General features: G+C 43.7%; 1 protein-coding gene across 1 annotated transcript in view; it reads right to left on the bottom strand.

Annotated features, from left to right (window-relative positions):
• The window catches only part of LOC126418964 (GTPase-GDP dissociation stimulator vimar), a 97368-nt gene that overhangs the window by 53660 nt on the left and 21702 nt on the right, over nt 1-22006 (bottom strand). Inside the window, exon 5 of the mRNA XM_050086010.1 lies at nt 14711-14831. Within this exon, the coding sequence (XP_049941967.1) occupies nt 14711-14831 (121 nt within the window). The remainder of the gene's footprint in view (nt 1-14710; nt 14832-22006) is intronic.

Here is a 22006-nt window from a genome sequence, read left to right on the forward strand (position 1 = left end):
AAAATGCCATCTCTCTGATAGCTGTAACAATGATAGCTGAGATGTGGCCACAGACCTATTCCTTCAAGTTTATAACAGCACAGATTGTGTTGAACGCTTGACTGGACTTTCCAAAAGCCACATGTGACTAAGGACTGTTGTCCCAGTCTACTGCCAACCAAATGGTGAATTTTTAACCATCTAATCATCTTCACCTGTTCTTGGCCTGCCTGCAGTCTACTGATGTGTCTCCTCCAGTCTATTTGGTGAACGATACTGCACCACCATTCAACCAGTTTGGTTATCGCCACTCTATTCCCTTTCATTCTCACTACAGAACCTGCCAACCCCATCAAACATATAGCATTTTATGTCAATGATGCAATCAGAATGCAATACTGCCTGAGAGCATGTGACAGTTGGTAGCATCATTTAAATATTAAATTGGGAACTTGTGTGTTGACTGATAATTTCCAAAGTATCATGCAAGTATACTATAAAATTTCTGTCTACAATCTTCTTTCTTCCTGCTTTGACAAAAAATTATCTGGTCTATTTTAGACTCATTCTTGTCTTGGACTGTACGAGTATGAAGCTCATGAAGATATGCAGAAGGAAAGTGATGTCATATTGACATATATCTAAAAGTAATGGATCGAGTCCATTTACATCCGAGGTCTATACTATAATTAGATTAACTCTGTCACTACTACACACTTTAAAGTATTTCTTTTCAGGAAATGAAAAAAAAATGGTTCAAATGGCTCTGAGCACTATGGGACTTAACTTCTGAGGTCATCAGTCGCCCAGAACTTAGAACTACTTAAACCTAACTAACCTAAGGACATCACACACATTCATGCCCGAGGCAGGATTCGAACCTGCGATCGTAGCGGTCGCACAGTTCCAGACTGTATCACCTAGAACCGCCCGGTCACTCCGGCCGGCTTAGGAAATGAATTCTGACATAATGGTTCAAGAACATGTAGTTAAGGGAATTACGTCCGATAAATGAAGTAATCATATATCTAAAAACACAGATGTTGTGACTTACCGAACGAAAGTGCTGGCAGGTCTATAGACACACAAACAAACACAAACATACACACGAAATTCAAGCTTTCGCAACAAACTGTTGCCTCATCAGGAAAGAGGGAAGGAGAGGGAAAGACGAAAGGATGTGGGTTTTAAGGGAGAGGGTAAGGAGTCATTCCAATCCCGGGAGCGGAAAGACTTACCTTAGGGGGAAAAAAGAACAGGTATACACTCGCGCGCACACACACACATATCCATCCGCACATACACAGACACAAGCAGACATATATTTTTCCCACGTGGAATGTTTCCCTCTATTATATTCAAATGAAGTAATCAGAAATATTATTATTATTAGGTTATATAACATATTATAGCATTCTACAGGTTTTATGCAACACTACTGTGGCTTTGTTGCTGTGCCAAACCCAAGCTACTCACATATAAATTATTTTTAACAAGTAGAGGAGCTGGATGTAGGGCAGAGTTTAACTTGTTCGCAATGGAGTCATTGTGCATTAGATCATCCAGTTAATGAGGGTAAGGGGATTCAACACATTGTTGAAGGTACCATCCCTATATTTTCTTAGTGTCTTACAAGAAAGCACTGTGAATGTAAATAAACATAACTAGATAAGTACTGGAAGCCATTCCTCCTAAATAAAGAGTCCAGTTCAATTAGTATTGGGCCATCTTGCTCAGATCAAGATAAGAGGTGTAGCACACGATATCAGCTCATGTGAAATGTAGCTGTTCAATTGAAAATGTGTGCTATTTTAAATATATTTGTAAATATTGTAGATGTAATAGAACTCTGGGATAATCAAATCTGTGATTTCAGAAGAAATCACTATTCTCAACTCATCACAAATTACAACATGTTTCAGTGCCTGGAAAGTGGTAAAAAAATAGCTTCTGGGAACTGTCAGATAAAGCTCATTCTGAAACTAATTAAAGCATTGATGTAACACGCTGCATCCTGTGTCCATGAAGGTTGTGAACCTTACTTTACATCATAATGGTAGCACTGGTCCACATCCATTGTTAAGGTGGTTTCCTGATGAAATGATGGGATTTGTTTGAACATGTAAAACAAAAGTTTTACACACTTTATTAACGTGAAAACAAGCTTGGGTCTCCTTATAAGAGAAGATGTCTTGGCAGTTAAATTTCAAGATTTGAATCTGTTATATTAGTTTCCACAAGGCAGTACTTCCACTAACTCCAAATCATTTACCTGTGTATAGGCGAGCCCATAAACACATCGGTGAGGCAAAGATAGATGCGTATTTTTATACTCTTCAAGGGTATGCTACTGGATATCATCGTCTTCACTACACGATTTTCGGCAATCCATCTGGCCGCCATCTTCCGGCATGATCGCTGAGTACACTATCACGCCGGAACTGAATGAACATCAGAAACAGCAGCTCCTCTATACCACGACTCCAGGCCACTGTGCCTGTGGGAGAAGTGGAAGAACTGCCCCCTGCGAAGTGAAGAATTGCAGCGCCGCCAGCGGCACAAACTGGCGAAAGTGATAGATCGCAAATTAAGATGTAGCGGTCAAAAACCAGACTGTTATTGTTTTATTTCTGATAAAATAGGGTTCCATATCTTGCTTAAAGGAAAACCTTTGTCTCTATTAATAATGTCATCAGATAATCGTATTTCAATGGATTCCTTGAGCACACAATCCCAATAACGAGAAGTCAGAGCAATGATTAGCTTCTCTTTAAACGACATATTATGCCCTTCATTGAGACAATGTTTGGCGACGGCAGATTTTTCAGGCTTATCACTTTCACCAGATTCTAACGCTGGTGGCAATGCAATTCTTCACACTCTTCTGCTTCTTGCACAAGCGGAGTGGCCTGGAGCCGGGGTATAAAGGAGTCACTGTTTCTGATGTTCATTCAGTTCCGGTGTGATTGTGTACTCGGTGATCCCACCTGAAGATGGCAGCCAGATGGATCACCGAAATATCGTGTAGTGAAGACGATGATATCCGGCAGCATACCCATGAAGAGCATAAACATATAACAACATATAAGACGCCGGGAAAATACACGGAATCACGTAGATGCGTATTATTCACTTAATCATGTATGACATTACAATACTTGGACTAACACAGAAGACCTAGTATTAAGCAGACTTAAAAGAGGATGCAGATGCATAATATGGTTAATTCTTCCAGGAATAATGACAAACTGCAGAAAAGCAATGTCAAAGAGAGGGTTGAGGATTTACACATTCAGCAGTGGCGCAGGTACCTAAAACCCTTTACAAACTATGCAGAGAACTGGAGACTGTATGCTGCATCACATTTTATTTTATTTTGGTATATAAGCTTATTTTGGCTTTATTGCCTTCATCGTTACATGTTCTGGCATTGTAGGTGGACATACATCAACTTTGAGTAAACTATTATTCCTGTCTGTAGTTGTTGGATTTTTTTTGTTTAAGTAATGTTTTAAAGTTGCGCCATAGTTTGCTGTTGCACATATATCACAATACTTTTTTACTATGTGAAACTCTTAGAAATTCAAGTTTGACAGTTTTGAAGTTTCTATGACTTTCAGATAGTAACAAATGTATCATATGTGCAACAGCAAATTATCAAACAACTTTAAAATGTTACTAAAAAAATATGCATCCAACAACTACGGGCAGCAAATAACAGTTTACTCAAAGGTGACTTTGTCCTCCTACAATGTCAGGACATGTACTGATAAAGACAATAAAGCCAAATCAGCTTATATATTAAAATAAAATAAAATATTAAGAAGCATACATTCTCCAACTCACTGCATAACGTCTTACTGTGTCACATTATATGGTGCAGGTTCCACATTCTTGTCATCCTGCACCACCAGTACGAGAGTAGCAGCAGTCAGACTAGGAAATTACAGTTCCACGTGCAGACTGCCATTAACATCACAAGCACAAAAAGCTGCATTTGGCATGATGCTGCCTGCGACTGCGAAGAATGGACTGCTGATGAACGGCATAGCATTGTGTTCGGCAATTAATCGTGGTTCTGCACTGTACCAGAAGACCATTGACGGCATCTGTGGCAGTGACCTGGCTAGAAGTCTCTTTCTTCCAATGTTTAAGAGAGGCACAATAAATAAACTTGACAACCTAAAATTTTTATAATTACCACAGAGATAAATTGGAGAGAAGATGTACCAAGCATCAGGTTGTCATTTAGTTTCAGGTTTGAAGTATAATAACCCTGTCTTATAACCAGTCCCTATGTCACAGCTTTCTGTAGTGTAATGCTGAATTTCTCTCAATATCCTACCACCTACATTTGTACTGCTCTTGCAGTGAATATAGTATATAATGAAAAAAAAAAAAAACTATTTAGTAAAACCTGAATATTCAAGCACAACAGTTTGTTTTGTAGATAACCCAATGTTGAAAGTCTCAGGCTCTTAAGAAGTGCGCATCACCAGCCAGATACAACTGTCCTCTTTCAGCCTCAAAAAACAAAATTCTGACTTTAGCTCTTTAATACAATTTTTTTCCTAAATATGGTTCAAAGAGCAATTAAGCTTTTTTACACTGAATTCCTTTTACACCGCCTGACAAAAAAAAGTAAAGTGCACACAAGGGGGAGGAGGAAATAAAATGAAATTTCACAGGCTGAGTGTGTATGTGATATTATATTGGTGATTATAAAACTGGGTCATATTTACAAAACTTGATAGTATGAGCCCACTTGTCAATACAATGTTGCGCCCCCTCTGACCTGGTGCATGCACTGATTCAGTTGAAAAGACGTCATGAAGCAGCTGTATCCTCTCCCGAGTCAAGATGGGCCACAATTGTTGTAAACAGTGCTTAGTATCTCTGATACTGGTACTGGTACACAGTTTACAAGACAGCTAGTCCTATACATTTTATCGGGGAGAAATCTGAGGATTTTACTAGCCATCGGAGTACCTCAACATCATGCAGACTGAATAATGGCACGCCAATACTGTTGCATGGGAATTAACACATGAGAACACAGGATGTGCATGGCATTGTCGAGCTGTCAAGAGTTCCCTCATTCACTGCCAGCCGCAACCTGAAGTCATACCAGACAGCTCCCCACACTGTGACTCCAGAAGTAACACTGCTATGCCTCTCCTAAAAATTGGAAGAAAGGGACTTCTACTACCAAAGTCACTGCCATAGATGCCAACAACAGTCTTCCGGGATAGTGCAGAACCACAATTGGTTGCTGAACACAGTGCGATACCATTCATCAGCAGTCCATGATTCACAGTCACAGCACCACTCCAAATGGCAGCCTGGACATGGAATCATAATTTCCTAGTCTGCCTGCTGCTATTCTCAGACCAATAGTTCAGGATGACAAGAATGTTGCATTAAGTCCATTACTTGTTCTTTGATGGCAGATGCAGATTGGAAGGGTTACAATGTTTTGTTTTAGGGTGCAAACACAACTAGGGTCACGCATGTCCATGTCAGAACCGTAACACGAAGACAAAAAAGGAGTTAAGAACAGAAGGAAAGACAGCTAAAAATAAGGACTTGTAGAAAGGTCCATAAAATATGCCATAGCGAAACAATGGTCCTGACCTACAAGTTAAATGTCCTTTGCCACATTGCTATGACAGATAAAAGAAACATGGTCAACAGCCCACGCGTCAGTCGCTAAAACGGCTGGCAAACATAAATGAGAATGTAAGTGGTTAAAAAAAGGGCACTCTGTCAGGAAATGGCAAACTGTCAAAGGTTGAGGGCAATGAGCACAAAATGGCTGGGAGCACCACTTAAATGTTGATGGCTAAAGAGACAGTGTTCAATACGCAGCCTGGCTAAACCGATCGTCTCACGGCGAGAGGGTCGAGCGGAGGTCGCCAAGCTGCTGTGAGAGGCTTAATTCCCCGGAGGTTGTTCCCATGAAGGGAGGACTAGTGGTGATGCCAAAGTGACACCACCTGTTGACAGACAGAGCACAGAGATCACTGGAGAACACAGAGATCACTAGAGGGAAAAGAAGAACTAGCGGGCCGAGGTACGGGGACTACAGCCTTGATAGCAGCCTCATTTCCCGTCAGACTGACATGACCAGGAATCCACATAAACATCACAGGGCTCCATCAAAAGTGAGCAAGTGACAGCTTTTCTTGACCCCTGCACTATGGGATGGACAGTGTGCAGCACAATGAGGTTCTGAAGGGCACTGAGAGAGTCGGAGCAGATGATGCAATTGAAAAACCTGCATCACCAGATGTACTGTGTGGCCTGATACACGGTGAAGTGTTCGGCTGTAAATACTGAGCAGTGTTCTACAAGCCTATAAAGAAAACCTTCGGTGCCAATGACAAATGCACACCCGACACCACGGTCAGTCCAAGAGCCATCAGTGTACACAAAGGTACTATCGTGAAGTTCAGTGTGAAGGCTGTGAAACTTACTGCAGTAGACCTAGGCAGGAACACTGTCCTTAGGAAGCAAATGAAGGCAAAGGTGAACACGGGCCACTGCACAAAGCCAAGATGGTGAAGGGTTCACACCCACTGGGAAAGTGGCAGGTAGCACGAAGTTAAGCTGCCAGAGCAGGAACCGAAAGCCAACTCCAGGAGGCAACAGGGAAGGGAAATGCGCCCCATACTGGGGATCAAAGGAGGCCCATGATGGGTGGCCAGGAATGGCAGACAAACAGCATGTGTATCTGCTGAGAAGAATGTCACGGCGGTATGACAGCAGTAGTTTGGCAGCTTCTGCATACAGATTCTCAACTGGGCTAGTGTAAAAGGAGCTAGTAGCCAAATGGAGGGTACGATGATGGATAGTATTGAGATGGCTTAAGAGGGATGCATAAATGATACACCCATAGTCTAGTTTCGAACAGACAATGGACCGGTACAAACAGAGGAGGGTGGTCCGACCTGTCCCAAGGAAGTCCACTGAGGACACACAGGACATTGAGGGACTGCATACAACAGGCGGCCAGCTAAGACTCGTGGGAGGACCAAGAAAGTTTCCTATTGAGCATGAGCCCCAGGAATTTCGTAGCTTCAATGAACGAAAGAGCAACAGGCCCAAGGTGTAAAGACAGTGGAAGAAACCAATTGCACCACCATGAATTCATACTAACAGTTTTGTTACTGTCGATGCTCCACGAGTAAAGACAATCAAGGCATCGCTGGAGACACACGTGAAGGAGACAAGCCAATAGAGAACTGCAATAGACTGCAAAATCATCAACAAGAAGGGAGCCGGAAATGCTCGGCAGGAAACAGGCCATAATAGAGCTAATGGCGATGAAGAGGACAACGCTCAGAACGGAATGCTGAGGCACACCATTTTCCTGGAAAAAGGTATAACCCACATTCACCTTGAAAACTTAAGACTTTTTAAAATTCCTGAAGAAAATGGGGCATGCGGCCTTGGAACCCCAACATGTAGAGATGAAGGAGTATGCCAGTCCTCCAGCAGGTGTCATACGCTTTCTCCAAATCAGAAACACAGCCACAGTCTGGTGTTTCTGCAGAAAACCATTCATGAAATGGGTTGACAAAGTGACAAGATGGTCAACTGCAGAATGGCATGTTCAAAATCCACACTGCATAGTTAGTAAATTGCAAGAATTGAGCCACCATACCAGCTGGGCATGAATCATATGTTCTATCACCTTGCAAACACAGCTGGTGAGAGAAATGGGGCATTATACTAGAAAAAAGGTGTTTGTCCTTACCGAGCTTGGGTATGGGTATGACAGTGGCTTCATGCAAGCGTCTGGGAAATGTGCCCTCTTTCCAGATGCGATTGTACTTATGAAGGAGAAAGTGCTTACTGGCACATCTGAATGTGAACATAGTCCGGTCTTGGGGCAGAGGAGCAGGATGAAGTGAGACTATGATCTAACTCCCTCATAGTAAAGGCAGCATTGTAGCACTCACGATTCTGAGAAGAGAAGGGTATCGCCTGAGCTGCTTCCACTCATTTCTGCAAAATACAGGCCCAAGGTATTGGAGATAGTAGTAGCATGCATTATGACATCTGCTGCTGTCAGGCCAGAAATTGTGGAATGGACCTTGGTCCCAGAGAGCCATCGGTGGTTGGCCCACACAAGGAAGACAGAGAGGCACTGTTAAAAGAACTAGTAAAGGAAATCAAGCTAGCTTTTTTACTATCCCCAAGAACGTGACAACATGTGCATTCGACTATTTATAATGAACACAGTTTGTCATCGTAGGACAACAGTTAAAAAAACACGGAAAGCATGCGAATTGAGTCACAGCAGACCTCAGTCTACCAAGAAACTGAGACACAGCACAGCCAAGACTAAGTGTAAGGAATGGAACATTCTGCAGCAATAAGGATAACATTTGTACGATATTCTACCTTGTCATCACAACTGGAAAAATGTTGTTCATTAACGGTCGCCAGGGAGGAGTAAAGCCTCCTGTCAGCCATTTGGGTGTTCATGTAGGTGGGGTAGGATCAGCAAATGAACAGCACACGGGAAATGGTTACTTGAGTACATGTCAGAGAGAACAGACCAATCGAGATGATGGGCAAGATGTGCAGTACAGAAGGAGAGATCCGAATGGGAACAGGTCTGTGTGGCATCTGAATGGAATATGGGTGTTCCTGTGTTAAGACAGATGAAGTTTAAGTTGATTGAGAAGGTAAGCCAAGAGGGCAAATCTTGGACAGGTCCTGGGAGAATCCCAAAGGGGATGGAGTACATTAAAGTCACCGAGCAGTAGAAAGCGATGATGGAGTTGCCCAAATAAGCTGGAGGACGTCTGCCCCAGTGACACTGAATGACGGACAGATGTAAACGGTACAAAGAGTAAAGGTGAAGTGAGGAAGGAAAATGTGGACTGCAACAGCTTGAAGTAGGGTAGTCAGGGAGATGGGTTAACAATGAATGTCATTCCGGATAAGGAGTATAACTCCCCCATGAGATGAAATGCCATACTCGGGGGAAAAGTAAAAGCGGATTGGGAAGAAATGTGAGAGCTCAAAGCTGTCTTGAGGATACAATTTTGTTTCCTGGAAGGAGAGAACAAGCAGATGCTGTGATTCCAAGAGCAGCCAGAAGTCCTCCTTGTTGAACTGAAGGCCACAAACATTCCATTGGAGGACAGTCATGACAAGGAAAGGGGAGGAGGGAAAAAATGGAGTGTCACCTCAGTGGCTGCAAAGTGCCGGCCTTTGAAGACTCACTGCTGCAGGGCACAGAGGCTTGAGGATCCTGCTCAATAAGATCTAAAAAGGCATCAGAATTCTCCCTCTGCTGGTCTGTGGAATCCAGGGCAGAAAAATGGTTGGTGGTGCACACCGGCGACACGGAGGTCGACTGGGCGAGGGTCTCACATGGCCACACTATCTAAGAGGATCTCTGAGTCAGTGAAGCAGAAGACAACATGCCTCTGTTTGATTTCTTGGGGCATCTCCAGTTCACAGAGGAAGACTAAGATGTTTGTTGGCTTGAGGGACATACGAAATCTTCACGGGACTATTCCTTCTGTTCTTTCTGGCATGCCAGTTGTGCAGCAGGTGACTTTGCCCCATGACACAAAAGTTTGGTGGCCTACTGCGCAGTTGTATGAGGAAACAGGGAAGCTACCTTGACACTGGATGATTTTACAATCGTGGTAGTCAATTTGAGGTCCCGTGGCTGTGCCCTTCACGGAGTGAGATGCAGCAAGAACAGTACTGTAAGTGCTTTATGATAGAACACAGTGTTTATAACTAGCCAACAACTTGTGAGCGACTGGGTAAGGCACTTTTTCCATCACTCAGATCTCCTGGATGTCCCACTTATCAAGATACATGGGACAATTTCAGGAGAGGGCAGCATGGTCGCCATTGCAATTGATGCAAAGGGGAGAAGGAGGTGGACAATCGCCCTCATGAACATCCCTACCACAAGTTACACGTTTAGGACAGGTGTCAACAGGACATTTGAGTGGGGTTGTAATGATGACACTGGTAGCAGCACACTGGGTTCAGAATGTACGGTCAGAATGTGCTAACTTCATAGCCTGCTTTGGTCCTTGATGGAAGCACCACTTTATCAAAAGGGAGAAAAAAGAGTGTCTGTTAGCACTAAGGATGCATTTACCTTTTTCATCACCCAATGGACTGCAATGACACCCTGATCAGAGAGGAACGTTTGGATTTCTGCCTCGGTCAGACCATCAAGCAGCTTAGAATAAATATCCCCAGGGGAAAAATTCAGTGTTTGATGGGCCTCACCAGGAAAAGGATAGCCATGGAGGAGTGAAGCTGCAAGCAGTAGTAGTGCTTGAGAATCACAAGTAGTCTCCAAAAATTAAGTGCCACTGAGTAAACAATCGCAGGATTTCACAAGACCAGCAATTGCATCAACACCATTCTGAATAAAACTGATTTACTGTAGCAAAGGACTGACCGTCTTCAGTTCATAAAACCACAAGGAACCGTGGTGCAGCTAGGAGGGTCTTCGCATCATTAGCCTCATTCTGTTTACGTTTAGTAAATGTTGACAGTGAAAAAGTTGTTTGGCTCATTGCAAGAAAATCCCCCATTATTGCCAGTGTCACCTACGATAGTGCACTCCTTCCAACTGGGGGACGCGACCCCCCCCCCCCTCCCTCAGGGGCGACTACACCCTCCTTAAGCTGTCAGTACATGGACTGTGTATCCGAACGTTGAGCGTGCCGAGTTTCTGACATCACAGCGTGGATTAGCATGTTCGGGAGTCTTTCTGAATATGAAGGACAATACCTCAGATACTCTGAGCATGCGAGTATGTGTCTGAGCATTGACCAATGAGATGGCACAATGCCACCTACGTCACATGCACGCCATCTCCCTACAGAGTTGTGAGGCGCCATATTGGCATTCAGTTCAAGTCTATACATACATACGCCGTTTCTGAGCACCAGCAAATTGAGAATCACTCGAAAACCTGTTGTGTGATTCGTTGCAATAATGAGAAACATCTTGTTTGTGGCAAAAGTATTATTGTTCTTTGTGTGTTATGAGAGTATGCCATTTGACGGCAACGACACGCTGAGAATCCACCAAAAATGCATTGTTCTTGGTACAATTTGTTATAATTAAATTTCAATTAGTAAAACAGCTACGATTAAAGCTTTTATCAAGTGCCAACATGGCAGGATTGGCTGACAGAGGTTTGTCATCGGTTTAGCACAGTGAGTAGCATTACCGATTGCTATTTAAATGTGTGAAATGATGCTGGTTCGGGTCTCACCATGTCTAATTCCCCCCCCCCCCCCCCCCCCCAACATTCGTGTAATAGGTTCTGGTGCTTTATCATTAGTTTAATATAAGTATATACTATAGTATTTGATGTTATGTAAATACAAGTTCACCTTTTTTTTTGAGGAGTGAGTTTGTTCAATTGGCTTAATCTACAGGGCAGCTTGCGCTACTTGTATAACGATATTTTTGCTCCTTTTTCTGTTTCATAATTCACATGTTGCAAAGATTCTGCTACTGGGTAGCAAAAGTGATCAAGTAAGAATGACCTTTTGGTTTTACTAAAATGTGGGAATGATGAAATAATGCTTATCTTAGGTGGAGACGTATTGCAAATTTGTATCGCACTGTTTGTAATGGAACTTTTACAAGCCTGTGTCCTTACTTATTTGACATGGTACTTTCCTTTTCATCTAAAAACATGTTCATGGATATTGAAGTTTTTATTTGTGTATATTACATATAGAACAAAGTGACTGGCGTATGGACAATGGAAGAAATGTGCATTTTAATAGAGTTAACGTGGGATTTTTATGCATGCCTGTTTAGTAAACAGTGTGATTTACGAGCTAGAAACATCCTGCAACTGCCACTGGAGAGCACTGTGATCGTGAATACCATGTTGAGGCCCACGTATCGTATGCACAAATTGCATCGTTCCTGAGCATTCAGCAGCACGTTGAACTCAGCACACTCGATGTTAACGTTCAACAGCACGGTCCGTGTGCCGACGACTTTAGGTGATTGTTCACACCTCACGTCACAGTTCGCAAACTCCTGACAGAGGGACCAATTGGCAATTTTGGAAGGTAGCAGCTCAGGCAATCACCCTTCCCTGGTTCTGCCTCTACCAGGTAGTACGTAAAAACCCTACCTGTTGACCGGGGCTGGGAATTACGCATTACTCAGTCAGCTGTTACGTGTCAGATGCGTGGGCTGGCCCTCACTAGTGCACAGGGAGGAAGAAAAAAGAGGAACCTCAAACACCAAAGTGGAGGAAGGATAGGAGAAGGGGAACAAAAAAAGGAAAACTGTAATGAGAAACAATGGAGAGACTGTTCTGATATCACTACTGAAAATGCAAAAAACATCCCAAAAACATCCCAGACCTATTCCCCAAGAGAGGGAAAAAAGAATAGCAAGAGGACAGACATGCAGTACCAAGGTTGTCACAAGTTTCTCCAAGTGAAATACCCTGATATCCAAACAATTTCTAGCATTTTTCCCCAGAAAATTTTCAGATCTCAAGAGTAAGACACAAGTAGACAAAAAAAGTAAGGGCTTCTGTATTTCTCCCCCATGTGAGCAAAAATCTTAAGTACTAACATCAACATCTGTTGTAATAAACTGTTTTTCAACAGAGAAAGCAAGCCAAATGGTACACGTGTTTCATTAAGACCACTGTTGGTATTTTATTTCAATAAAATGAAATACATTTGGTGACAAAATACGCATTTCGTTGGGGTTGCAAGATAGATTTAAAATCACTTCACTGATTTCAGAAATAACCTCAAAAAAAAGAGTAGGCCTCTTGAAAGAAGTGCATAAGGCAGGGAAGAGTTGTGTAAACCAACACTGCAGGTGACTGACAATAAAATGTTGGTTCTACTATGTTTGTTGTTGTTGGTTATTATCCACTGTGTTATGTCTATTATTTTACAGGTATTGTGTGGTTTTTCTTTCAAGAAATACATGAGTACATAGCATACAAACTGCCACAATTTTCTTCACCTTATCGTCCATACTTTCTATTACATGAACTACTGTCAAAAGCGCCAAAATGTACTAGAATAAATAAACTTTCTGTCACACACCACACTGTACAATGTACTGTTAGACAGTCACAATTCCTGAAATCCATCACCCACGGCCTCTGATCTGCTGAGGAGCTCTGCAGTCCCGGGTCCTTGGATAAACTACGAAAACCCAGGCATGACTTGCACATTAGTGGGAAATGGTGAGTTTCAGATCGGTAGGCCCAACTGTCAGAGATGCCCGCAGAAATGGTCTGTTTTTTTGGTCCATTTTGGAAGTCCACTAGTGTGGCCAGCTATTCATATGTGACAGACATGATGTTGACGAAATGAGACTGTGGCGATCAATCCGTGCAACAGACAACTCGCGCAGGTACTCTAAGAATCAATACTAATGAGGATAGGTAACAACTCACTGTGAAGATGATGTCTGAGCAGCAGACAGCCACATAGAAAAGACAATCACACTCTCACAACTAAATTTTTGGCCACAGCCTCTGTCAGAAAATGAGCACACACACATTCACTCAGACACAACTCGTGCACAAACGACCACAGTCTCTGGCCACTGCATCAACAATCTCTGGGAATCAGATCCAAACAAACCACTCCTACCACCTCCCCGACTCTCGTTGGCAGCTGTCAATGTAGCAGGAAGAAGTGGTGGCAGCACTGACTGCAAGCTGAGGGGAGTGGTAGGAAGCAATAAGAATGAGGGAGTAGGGATGTGGCACACGTACTCAGCTGCACCCAGCCAGTGATGATCCACGAAATCTCAGTAAACAAATCATTTCATCTAGAGAGACAAAAACAAAATTTTTCCAGCGCATTCTTTTTTTTTTGTATTTCCCAGATAGTTCCCTGACATGTTTGAAATACCCTGATATTCTTTGATTTCCAGAATAAGTGGCAACTCTGGGTATGGAAGTGAAAAGATGCTGCAAAGGCTCGGGCCCTGTGGTAGCCAAGTATGAACCCACCAAAGAACAGTGAGCCCCATAGCAGGTGGGGGTGGAGGGGGGGGGGGGGAGGGGGGGGAAGGGGGGAGGAAGGGTTACAATGTGCCCAGTGCACAATATGGTGAGCCTCCCTCACAGGGGTTAGATTCGACTGATCGGAACATTGACAAAGAGTATGCTTGCTGTCACATTCCCATGCAGTCCAACATCAGGCCACTGTCATATATGGATGCCTCACAAACCTGGACAATGTACAATTTGACCAGCTGGCCAAATGGAGACCCACAATAAGGCCCCTCTCAAACTTCGTCAGGGGGCGATGAAGCTGCCTCATAAGAGCATGTGGGAGCTCCATGTCCTTCACAGTGATCACTCAACGTCTCGTGCTGTTCGTGCCCCTATATATCCTATCAGGCCTGGTGACAACACTAAATATGAAGAACACTGATGCAGTCTGGTGGACGCGCTCCATATCCTAGTGAACTGCAACTCTAATCATTTACATACCCCCAATGGTGTGCACATGAACGAAGTTAGACTGACACCCAACTATGTCTTTTTTGCCTGGCACTGTATAATTACAAAAAAGAAACACTATAAAACAATGATGAACACTAAGCTATATAAATTCTATCAGCTTTAATTTGTTATATGTAAGATACAATTCTAAGTCTTCTTATATGATAATTATAATCAAATTTACAAAACTAGTGAAACTATAATCCTATCTCATACCAGTATCAGCAAGAAGACCGAGTATTAGCAGGACGTGGGTAGCAGTATCTTCTCCAGTGCTTTCCACGCCATCAGTCTCCAGTAGTTTAGTCAAAAGAGATACCAAACCATTCTTTACAGCCTGTTGAATCAATAATTGTAAATAAAACACTACAATAATTATGTAAGGTAATTCAGTGCAGGTTAATGTAATATTATAAGAAAACTCTTCTCCTGCAGAGGCTTTGTAGCTTTCATTGTTTTTCCCAATTATAATTCCTCTTAAAATGAAATGGAGAATTATGATTTATTAGTTTCATTATGTATGTTTCTATGTATGGTAATTTATCCTGGTACAGCAAACATGTCAAATGTCTGGGATAAAAGTTTATCACTGGCAGCATAAAATTACTAGCAATCTAATACAAAGATAATTCTATTCTGGACAACAGTTACTCAAATTATCAATTCATCACACATGAAATATTCTACTGAACAGTAACATTTTTCTCACAGAATGTCTTATAACCTCTGAAGGAGAATCTAGCTTTATAGTAAGTATTTTTTGCCTGTTTATTTATTATATACATTTTTACTTCCATAGACTGCAAATTCTGAGCATACATTTGAATCTGTGTGTGTGTGGGGTGGGGTGGGGGTACAAAATTATTTCAGTTTCTCATGTTTTACATGTGAGCAAAATTATTTTCCTTAAATAATATTGGTCTGCTGTGCATGAGGTTTATAATTTCATAAATGAGTATGCAGGTGACAGAAGTTTTAGTAAATAAATAGTTGGCAACAACACTTTTTTGACTTTGCAGTTATTATGTGTCTAACAACAATATTACAGAAAGATAGACTGCTACCCACCACATAGAGAAGGCACTAACATGCAGACAGACACAAGAAAAGTCTGCTAAACATTTAAGCTTTCAGACCAAAAGTCCTCCTTCGGAAGTAGAAAACACACACACACACACACACACACACACACACACACACACACACACACACAAACATTCAGCCAACCAAAATTCTTGCATACATGACCCCTGTGACCCCTACTTTAGCAGTTTTCTCATTGTGCCTGTGTCTCAATGTGGTGAGTAGCAATCAATTTGTTTCAAAATATTGTTATTCTGCCCTGGACTTTGCCATTGTATTTATGTATTTAACAATTTTCTTCTGGAGTTGCAGAACGCAAGATATCCAATGAGATTTTTATCCTGTTGGTTGAAATAATAAGATACACTCTGTAACTATCAAGTGCAATATGTGTGTGGCTTTTCATAAGAACTCGTTACTGTCAGCAAGTACTACCCACCCACTAACAACTAAAACATTCAATACATGTTTATAACAACAAAAATAACAATGAAAATAGCCTCCAGCATACATTGATGACATCTTTGCTGTATGGATTCATGGTGAGGCTGACCGGTCAAAATTCATGGAATCTCTAAATACCTTCTCCCAATTAAATTTCACATGGTCCTATACCCAATTCCACACCACTTTCTTTGATGTCGATCTCCTCCTCATCGAAAGCCAGCTTTACACTTCTGTCCACATTCAAACTGTTGTGTACATAGTTCCGCGTAGTCAGCGCGTACACAACTTTCCCAATAGAGCGCGCCCCGCTAAGCACAACAGCGGAGGCGCAGCGCTCGTCCGTCTCCGCACTACGAGATGGCGCTGTCTTAGAGACGGACCAAATTCTGCTTCCGCCGATCCGCGTATTAATATGTAACGCAGCCAATGAGATTGCTGGTAACGCAGAACCTTCTCTCCTCACGGATCACACTCACGCAGTGATACATGAACGCGCGAGGTATTATATCGAATGTACAGACCTCCGATTAGTCAGTCTGCATTAGTCTGCATCAGTCTATAGTCAAGTTTCAGTCTGTGCCTAATAAGATTATCATATTCCTGTACATAGCCATGAAGATAAATGTATAGACACTTTGTCAAGTATCAGAGATATGTGAGAATAAGATTAACGTACCAAGACCAAAGGGCTTCAGATTGTCAATTGTAAATAGCATCCAGAATCAAGTTAAGTAAGATTTATGCTTTTTATTATTTTAATAAATGTGTGTGAAAATTAATCAAGTTCTGTTTAAAGTTGGTCACCGTCAATCTGCTACTCTAAGCGTGCAAGTGGCATTTCTATCGGCTGACCTAACGGCAGAACATAAACACGCCACGATAAGACCACGAGATATATTGCTGACCGTCACCTACTTCGTTAGAGCGACTAGTCAAATAACCTGATGGTGTGTGTACCGAAGGTCTTACAGTACGCACACCACACAAACCTACTAATAAACAACAGTACTTACATTTTGACAGATACCATCCTTTCCATGTCAAACATTCCCTCCCTACAGCCTTGGCATCCGAGGCAAATGTATTTGTTCAGATGCAGACTCTTTACAGCAATACACCACAACTCTCATTTCAGCCTTCACTGGATGTAATTATCCCAACAGCCTAGTTCAAAGCAGACTTCCCAGACCATCACATCCAATCCTGGTACTGCTGATTCCTCCAAAAAGCAACTGCAGAGCACATCACTTATCACCCAGTATTATACTGGCCTTGAACTATTAATCAGCTACTTCGAAAAGGCCATGACATTCTAAAATCATGCACTGAAATGAAGTCTATTCTGTCTGAGATTTTGCCCACCACACCTACAACAACTTTTCGTCACCCTACAAATCTCCGCAGTATCCTTGTCAGACCCTATGCTGCTCCTGCACCCATCTCCACATCCCACAGCTCGTATCCCTATGACTGTCCCCGCTGCAAGACTTGCTCTACGCACCCTCCTACCACAACCTCTTCCAGCCCTGTAACTGGCAAAACATACACTATCGAAGTGAGAGCCACCTGTGAAATGACACGTCATATACCAGCTGTTATGTAAACACTGTTTGGACTTTTACATTGGCATGACTGCCACCCAGTTACCAGTCAGAAGGAATAGGCATTGGCAGAATGCGTATACATGCAACACACAATATCCTAATGTGGAGCATGCTGTACAACATGACAGTCATGACCTCTGTGCCTGTTTCACCACACGCGCCATCTGGATTCTTCCCCAAGACACAACTTTCTCAGAACTCCGCAGGAGGGACTAGCACTACAACATGTCCTTAGTTCTCACCACACCCACTTGGCCTTAATTTATGTGAATTCCTTCTGTCTCAGCATTTATTCAAAGTAACTACTTGTTTCTTCACTCAACATTAGTTTTCTACATCTCTCTTTTTCTCACTTGTCCATTTTTCACCATACACCCCCCCCCCCCCCCCCCCCCCCTCACACCTCTGCAGCAATGCACTTAACTTTTCACTTTTATTAACTCGTGCACAATGCTTTAGTACTAATATCTGTCTTGCATACTCCCTTGTCTTCCACCTTTAAGCTCTCAGGTTTTCAAGCCTCATCTGGTGCAGTCCCCAACAGTCTTCCCTTCTCATCCCACACGGTACATCTCCCCTGACCTGTCGTTCTGGTGACTTTTCTGAACTGTATCCCCTTCCCTAAACCTCTCCAGTTGTTTTTCTTTTTTCCTTCACCCCTCTTCCTTCCCCACCAGCTCTTCTGGCAGAAGAAGGAGCCACTGACTTCAGAAGCTGGTAAAAGTTAAATCCTTTTGTGTGTGTGTGTGTGTGTGTGTGTGTGTGTGTGTGTGTGTGTGTGTGTGTGTAGATTTGAATCTGCAGCCATTGCTGTAACACATTGCGAGGCACCTCTCTATCTACCCCAAATATGAATATTTATGTATTTTATTATTCGCTATGATATAATAATAACACAACATTTACATTACTGGTGCAGGTGGGGAATCTATACCAAAATAATCTTATTGGTACCTACGGAAACCACAATGAAGGCAACTGACAAGATTCCTTGTTTTTGGAGTCCTTATTAAGCAACTGTTAGTCATTTGTTACAGTGTCTTCCCTATACAACTGGGAAATGGTACACCACAGTAAATACTTGAGCTGGTGTGATCCTTCCCATGTTTCAGGAAGGGGACAGTAATCACTTCCCTCCATAAACTGGGGTATTGGCCCACAGATTCTGTTAAAATGCATGCTGAGGTAATTCTTTGACTCAATATTCTAATGCAGTATGCCATAGTGCACTCTGTCCGATCCCAATACAGTAATGCGAGCCACAGATAGTGCATGCTCTGACTTCCTATTCAAAAATAGTGGCTGCACCCTTTAGTGTTACTGAAGCTTAAGTGCTCTCAGCTAACTCTTGTCTGCATTGGAATGCTGGAACTGCATTGACATCCAAAGAAATTTGTCTGAGGTATTTCATAATTATTTGGGTTACAACTTTTAACGTCCTGATTACAGTACCATTGTTCAGCATGGTCATTGCAGAGCAAGCATTATCTTTCACATCGATCCTCGATTTTTTGATGATATCAAACATTTAATGTATTGTTAAAATGTTTGCCACTATTGTCTTTTTCTTTCTCTGATAAAGGACTGAGCTTTGCCTGAGTGATGTGAAAGGCCACAAGACTGCAGCAAATAGATTACACTGGAACTTTCACAGAATTGCGCACAGGCCCCTGACGGTTACATAGCACTCCCAGATCCACAACGAGACTGGCCATTCACCAGGCTTTATTGATGACCTCAGGACACAGGCAGCAGCAGCAGCAGCAGCAGCTCTACAGATGATGGTGGTGACGTTCTCTCATGCCCTGGATGCTGAACTGATGTCCGAGTACAGCCCGGTAATGGTAAAGAGGCCAACAGGCTTGTTATTACATTCATTTATGTGGCTCCGTGGTTGGTGCTGGTACATTCAGCCAGCAGGTCAAAACAGGAAAATGGTTACTTATCCAAAGACTCCTTGTTCCCTCTTTATCACAATGAGGACACACTAACAATGTTGTGCTTTGTTATAACTATAAAGGTTTGATTTTCCTAATGGAAAATCCAGAGGATTATTCTGTTGTTTGTTTGTTTGGTTTGGGGCATTAAAGGGACCAGACTGCGACGGTCATCGGTCCCTTTTTCCAAAAAATTAAAACCACCCAAAGAGAATAAAAACGAACAGCAGGAAAGACGTCAGACGACACAGGACAAGAAATACTCTTACAGAGATCAGACAAAACAAATTAAAATCACACAGTGTGTGATGGTGGTTGGCCGACCATAGAGATAAAAAGGAAAATCCAACCACCGAGAACACATTAAAAACTCAGCGTAAAATCGTAGGCCAATGGCCAGAATCAACACAAAAGAACAGAACAAACACTCAGAGTAAACGATAAAAACCCCCTGCCCGAATAAAACGTAAAACTAAGCCAGCCATAACAGGGTCATCAGATAAAAGGGCAGGGAGCGTATCAGGCAGCGCAAATGTCTGCCTGACCACAGCTAAAAGGGGGCAGGCCAACAGAATGTGGGCCACTGTCAAAGCCGCCCCGCAGCGACATACAAGAGGGTCCTCCCGGCGCAGTAAATAACTGTGTGTCAGCCGGGAGTGGCCAATGCGGAGCCGACAAAGGACGACTGAGTCCCTGCTGTTGGCTCGCATGGATGACCGCCACACAGTCGTCGTCTCCTTAATGGCACGGAATTTATTGGGCGTGATCCGATCGCGCCATTCAGTGTCCCAAAGCGCAAAAACTTTGCGGCGGAGGACTGCCCGCAAATCAGTCTCTGGGAGGCCAACATCCAGAGATGGTTTACTTGTGGCCTCTTTCGCCAGGCGGTCAACATGTTCATTGCCCGGGATACCGACATGACTGGGGGTCCACACAAAGACCACAGAGCGGCCGCAACGGGAAAGAGTATGCAGGGACTCATGGATAGCCATCACCAGACGAGAACGAGGAAAACACCGGTCGAGAGCTCGTAAACCGCTCAGGGAATCGCTACAGATAACGAAGGACTCACCTGAGCAGGAGCGGATATACTCTAGGGCACGAAAGATGGCGACCAGCTCAGCAGTGTAAACGCTGCAGCCATCCTGCAAGGAACGTTGTTCGGAATGGTCCCCTAGAGTGAGTGCATACCCGACACGACCGGCAACCATCGAACCGTCAGTGTAAACAATGCCAGAGCCCTGATACGTGGCCAGGATGGAATAAAAGCGGCGGCGGTAGGCCTCTGGAGGGACTGAGTCCTTCGGGCCCCGTGCCAAGTCGAGCCGAAGGCAAGGGCGAGGAACACACCATGGGGGTGTATGCAAAGTGGCCCGGAAAGGTGGTGGAACAGTGAAAACCTGAAGCCCGGAGAGAAGCTCTTTGACGCAGACCGCGATTGTACAACCAGACCGGGGCCGACGTTCTGGCAGATGGACGACCGATTGCGGGAACAGGAGACGATAGTTTGGATACCCGGGCAAGCTTAAAACATGGGCAGCATAAGCGGCCAGCAAACGTTGGCGCCGTAACCGCAGGGGAGGGACACCTGCCTCCACTAGTATGCTGTCCACAGGGCTGGTGCGGAAAGCACCAGTGGCAAGGCGTATCCCACTATGGAGGATTGCGTCCAGCACCCGCAACGCAGATGGGGATGCTGAGCCATAAGCCAGGCTCCCATAATCCAGGCGAGACTGAATTAACGCCTGATAGAGCCGTAACAGGGTAGATCAGTCGGCGCCCCAGCGGGTGTGGCTCAAGCATCGCAGAGCATTGAGACGCCGCCAACACGCCTGTTTGGGTTGCCGGATATGAGGCAGCCAAGTCAACCGGGCATCGAAAACTACACCCAAAAACCTGTGGGTCTCCACCACAGCAAGACGTTTGTCAGCAAGATAAAGCCGGGGCTCAGGATGGACTGTTCAGCGCCGGCAGAAATGCATAACGCGGGTCTTGGAGGCCGAAAACTGGAACCCATGAGCTACAGCCCAAGACTGCGCCTTGCGGATAGCGCCCTGTAGCTGACGTTCAATAGCTGCAATGCCAGTAGAGCTGTAGTAAAGGCAGAAATCGTCAGCATACAGGGAAGCGGAGACAGAATTTCCCACGGCCGCAGCAAGCCTGTTAATGGCTATTAAAAACAGGCAGACACTTAAAACAGAACCCTGTGGCACACCGGCCTCCTGGACGTAGGAGGAACTAGATGAGGCCGCGACTTGCACGCGGAAGGTACGATACGACAGAAAATTTCTGATAAAGATCGGCAGAGGGCCCCGAAGACCCCATCCATGAAGCGTAGAAAGGATGTGATGGCGCCATGTCGTATCGTACGCCTTCCGCATGTCGAAAAAGACAGCGACCAGGTGCTGAGGGCGGGCAAAGGCAGTACGGATGGCCGACTC

The sequence above is a fragment of the Schistocerca serialis genome, chromosome 9, assembly GCF_023864345.2.
Source record: "Schistocerca serialis cubense isolate TAMUIC-IGC-003099 chromosome 9, iqSchSeri2.2, whole genome shotgun sequence".
Taxonomy (NCBI): domain Eukaryota; kingdom Metazoa; phylum Arthropoda; class Insecta; order Orthoptera; family Acrididae; genus Schistocerca; species Schistocerca serialis.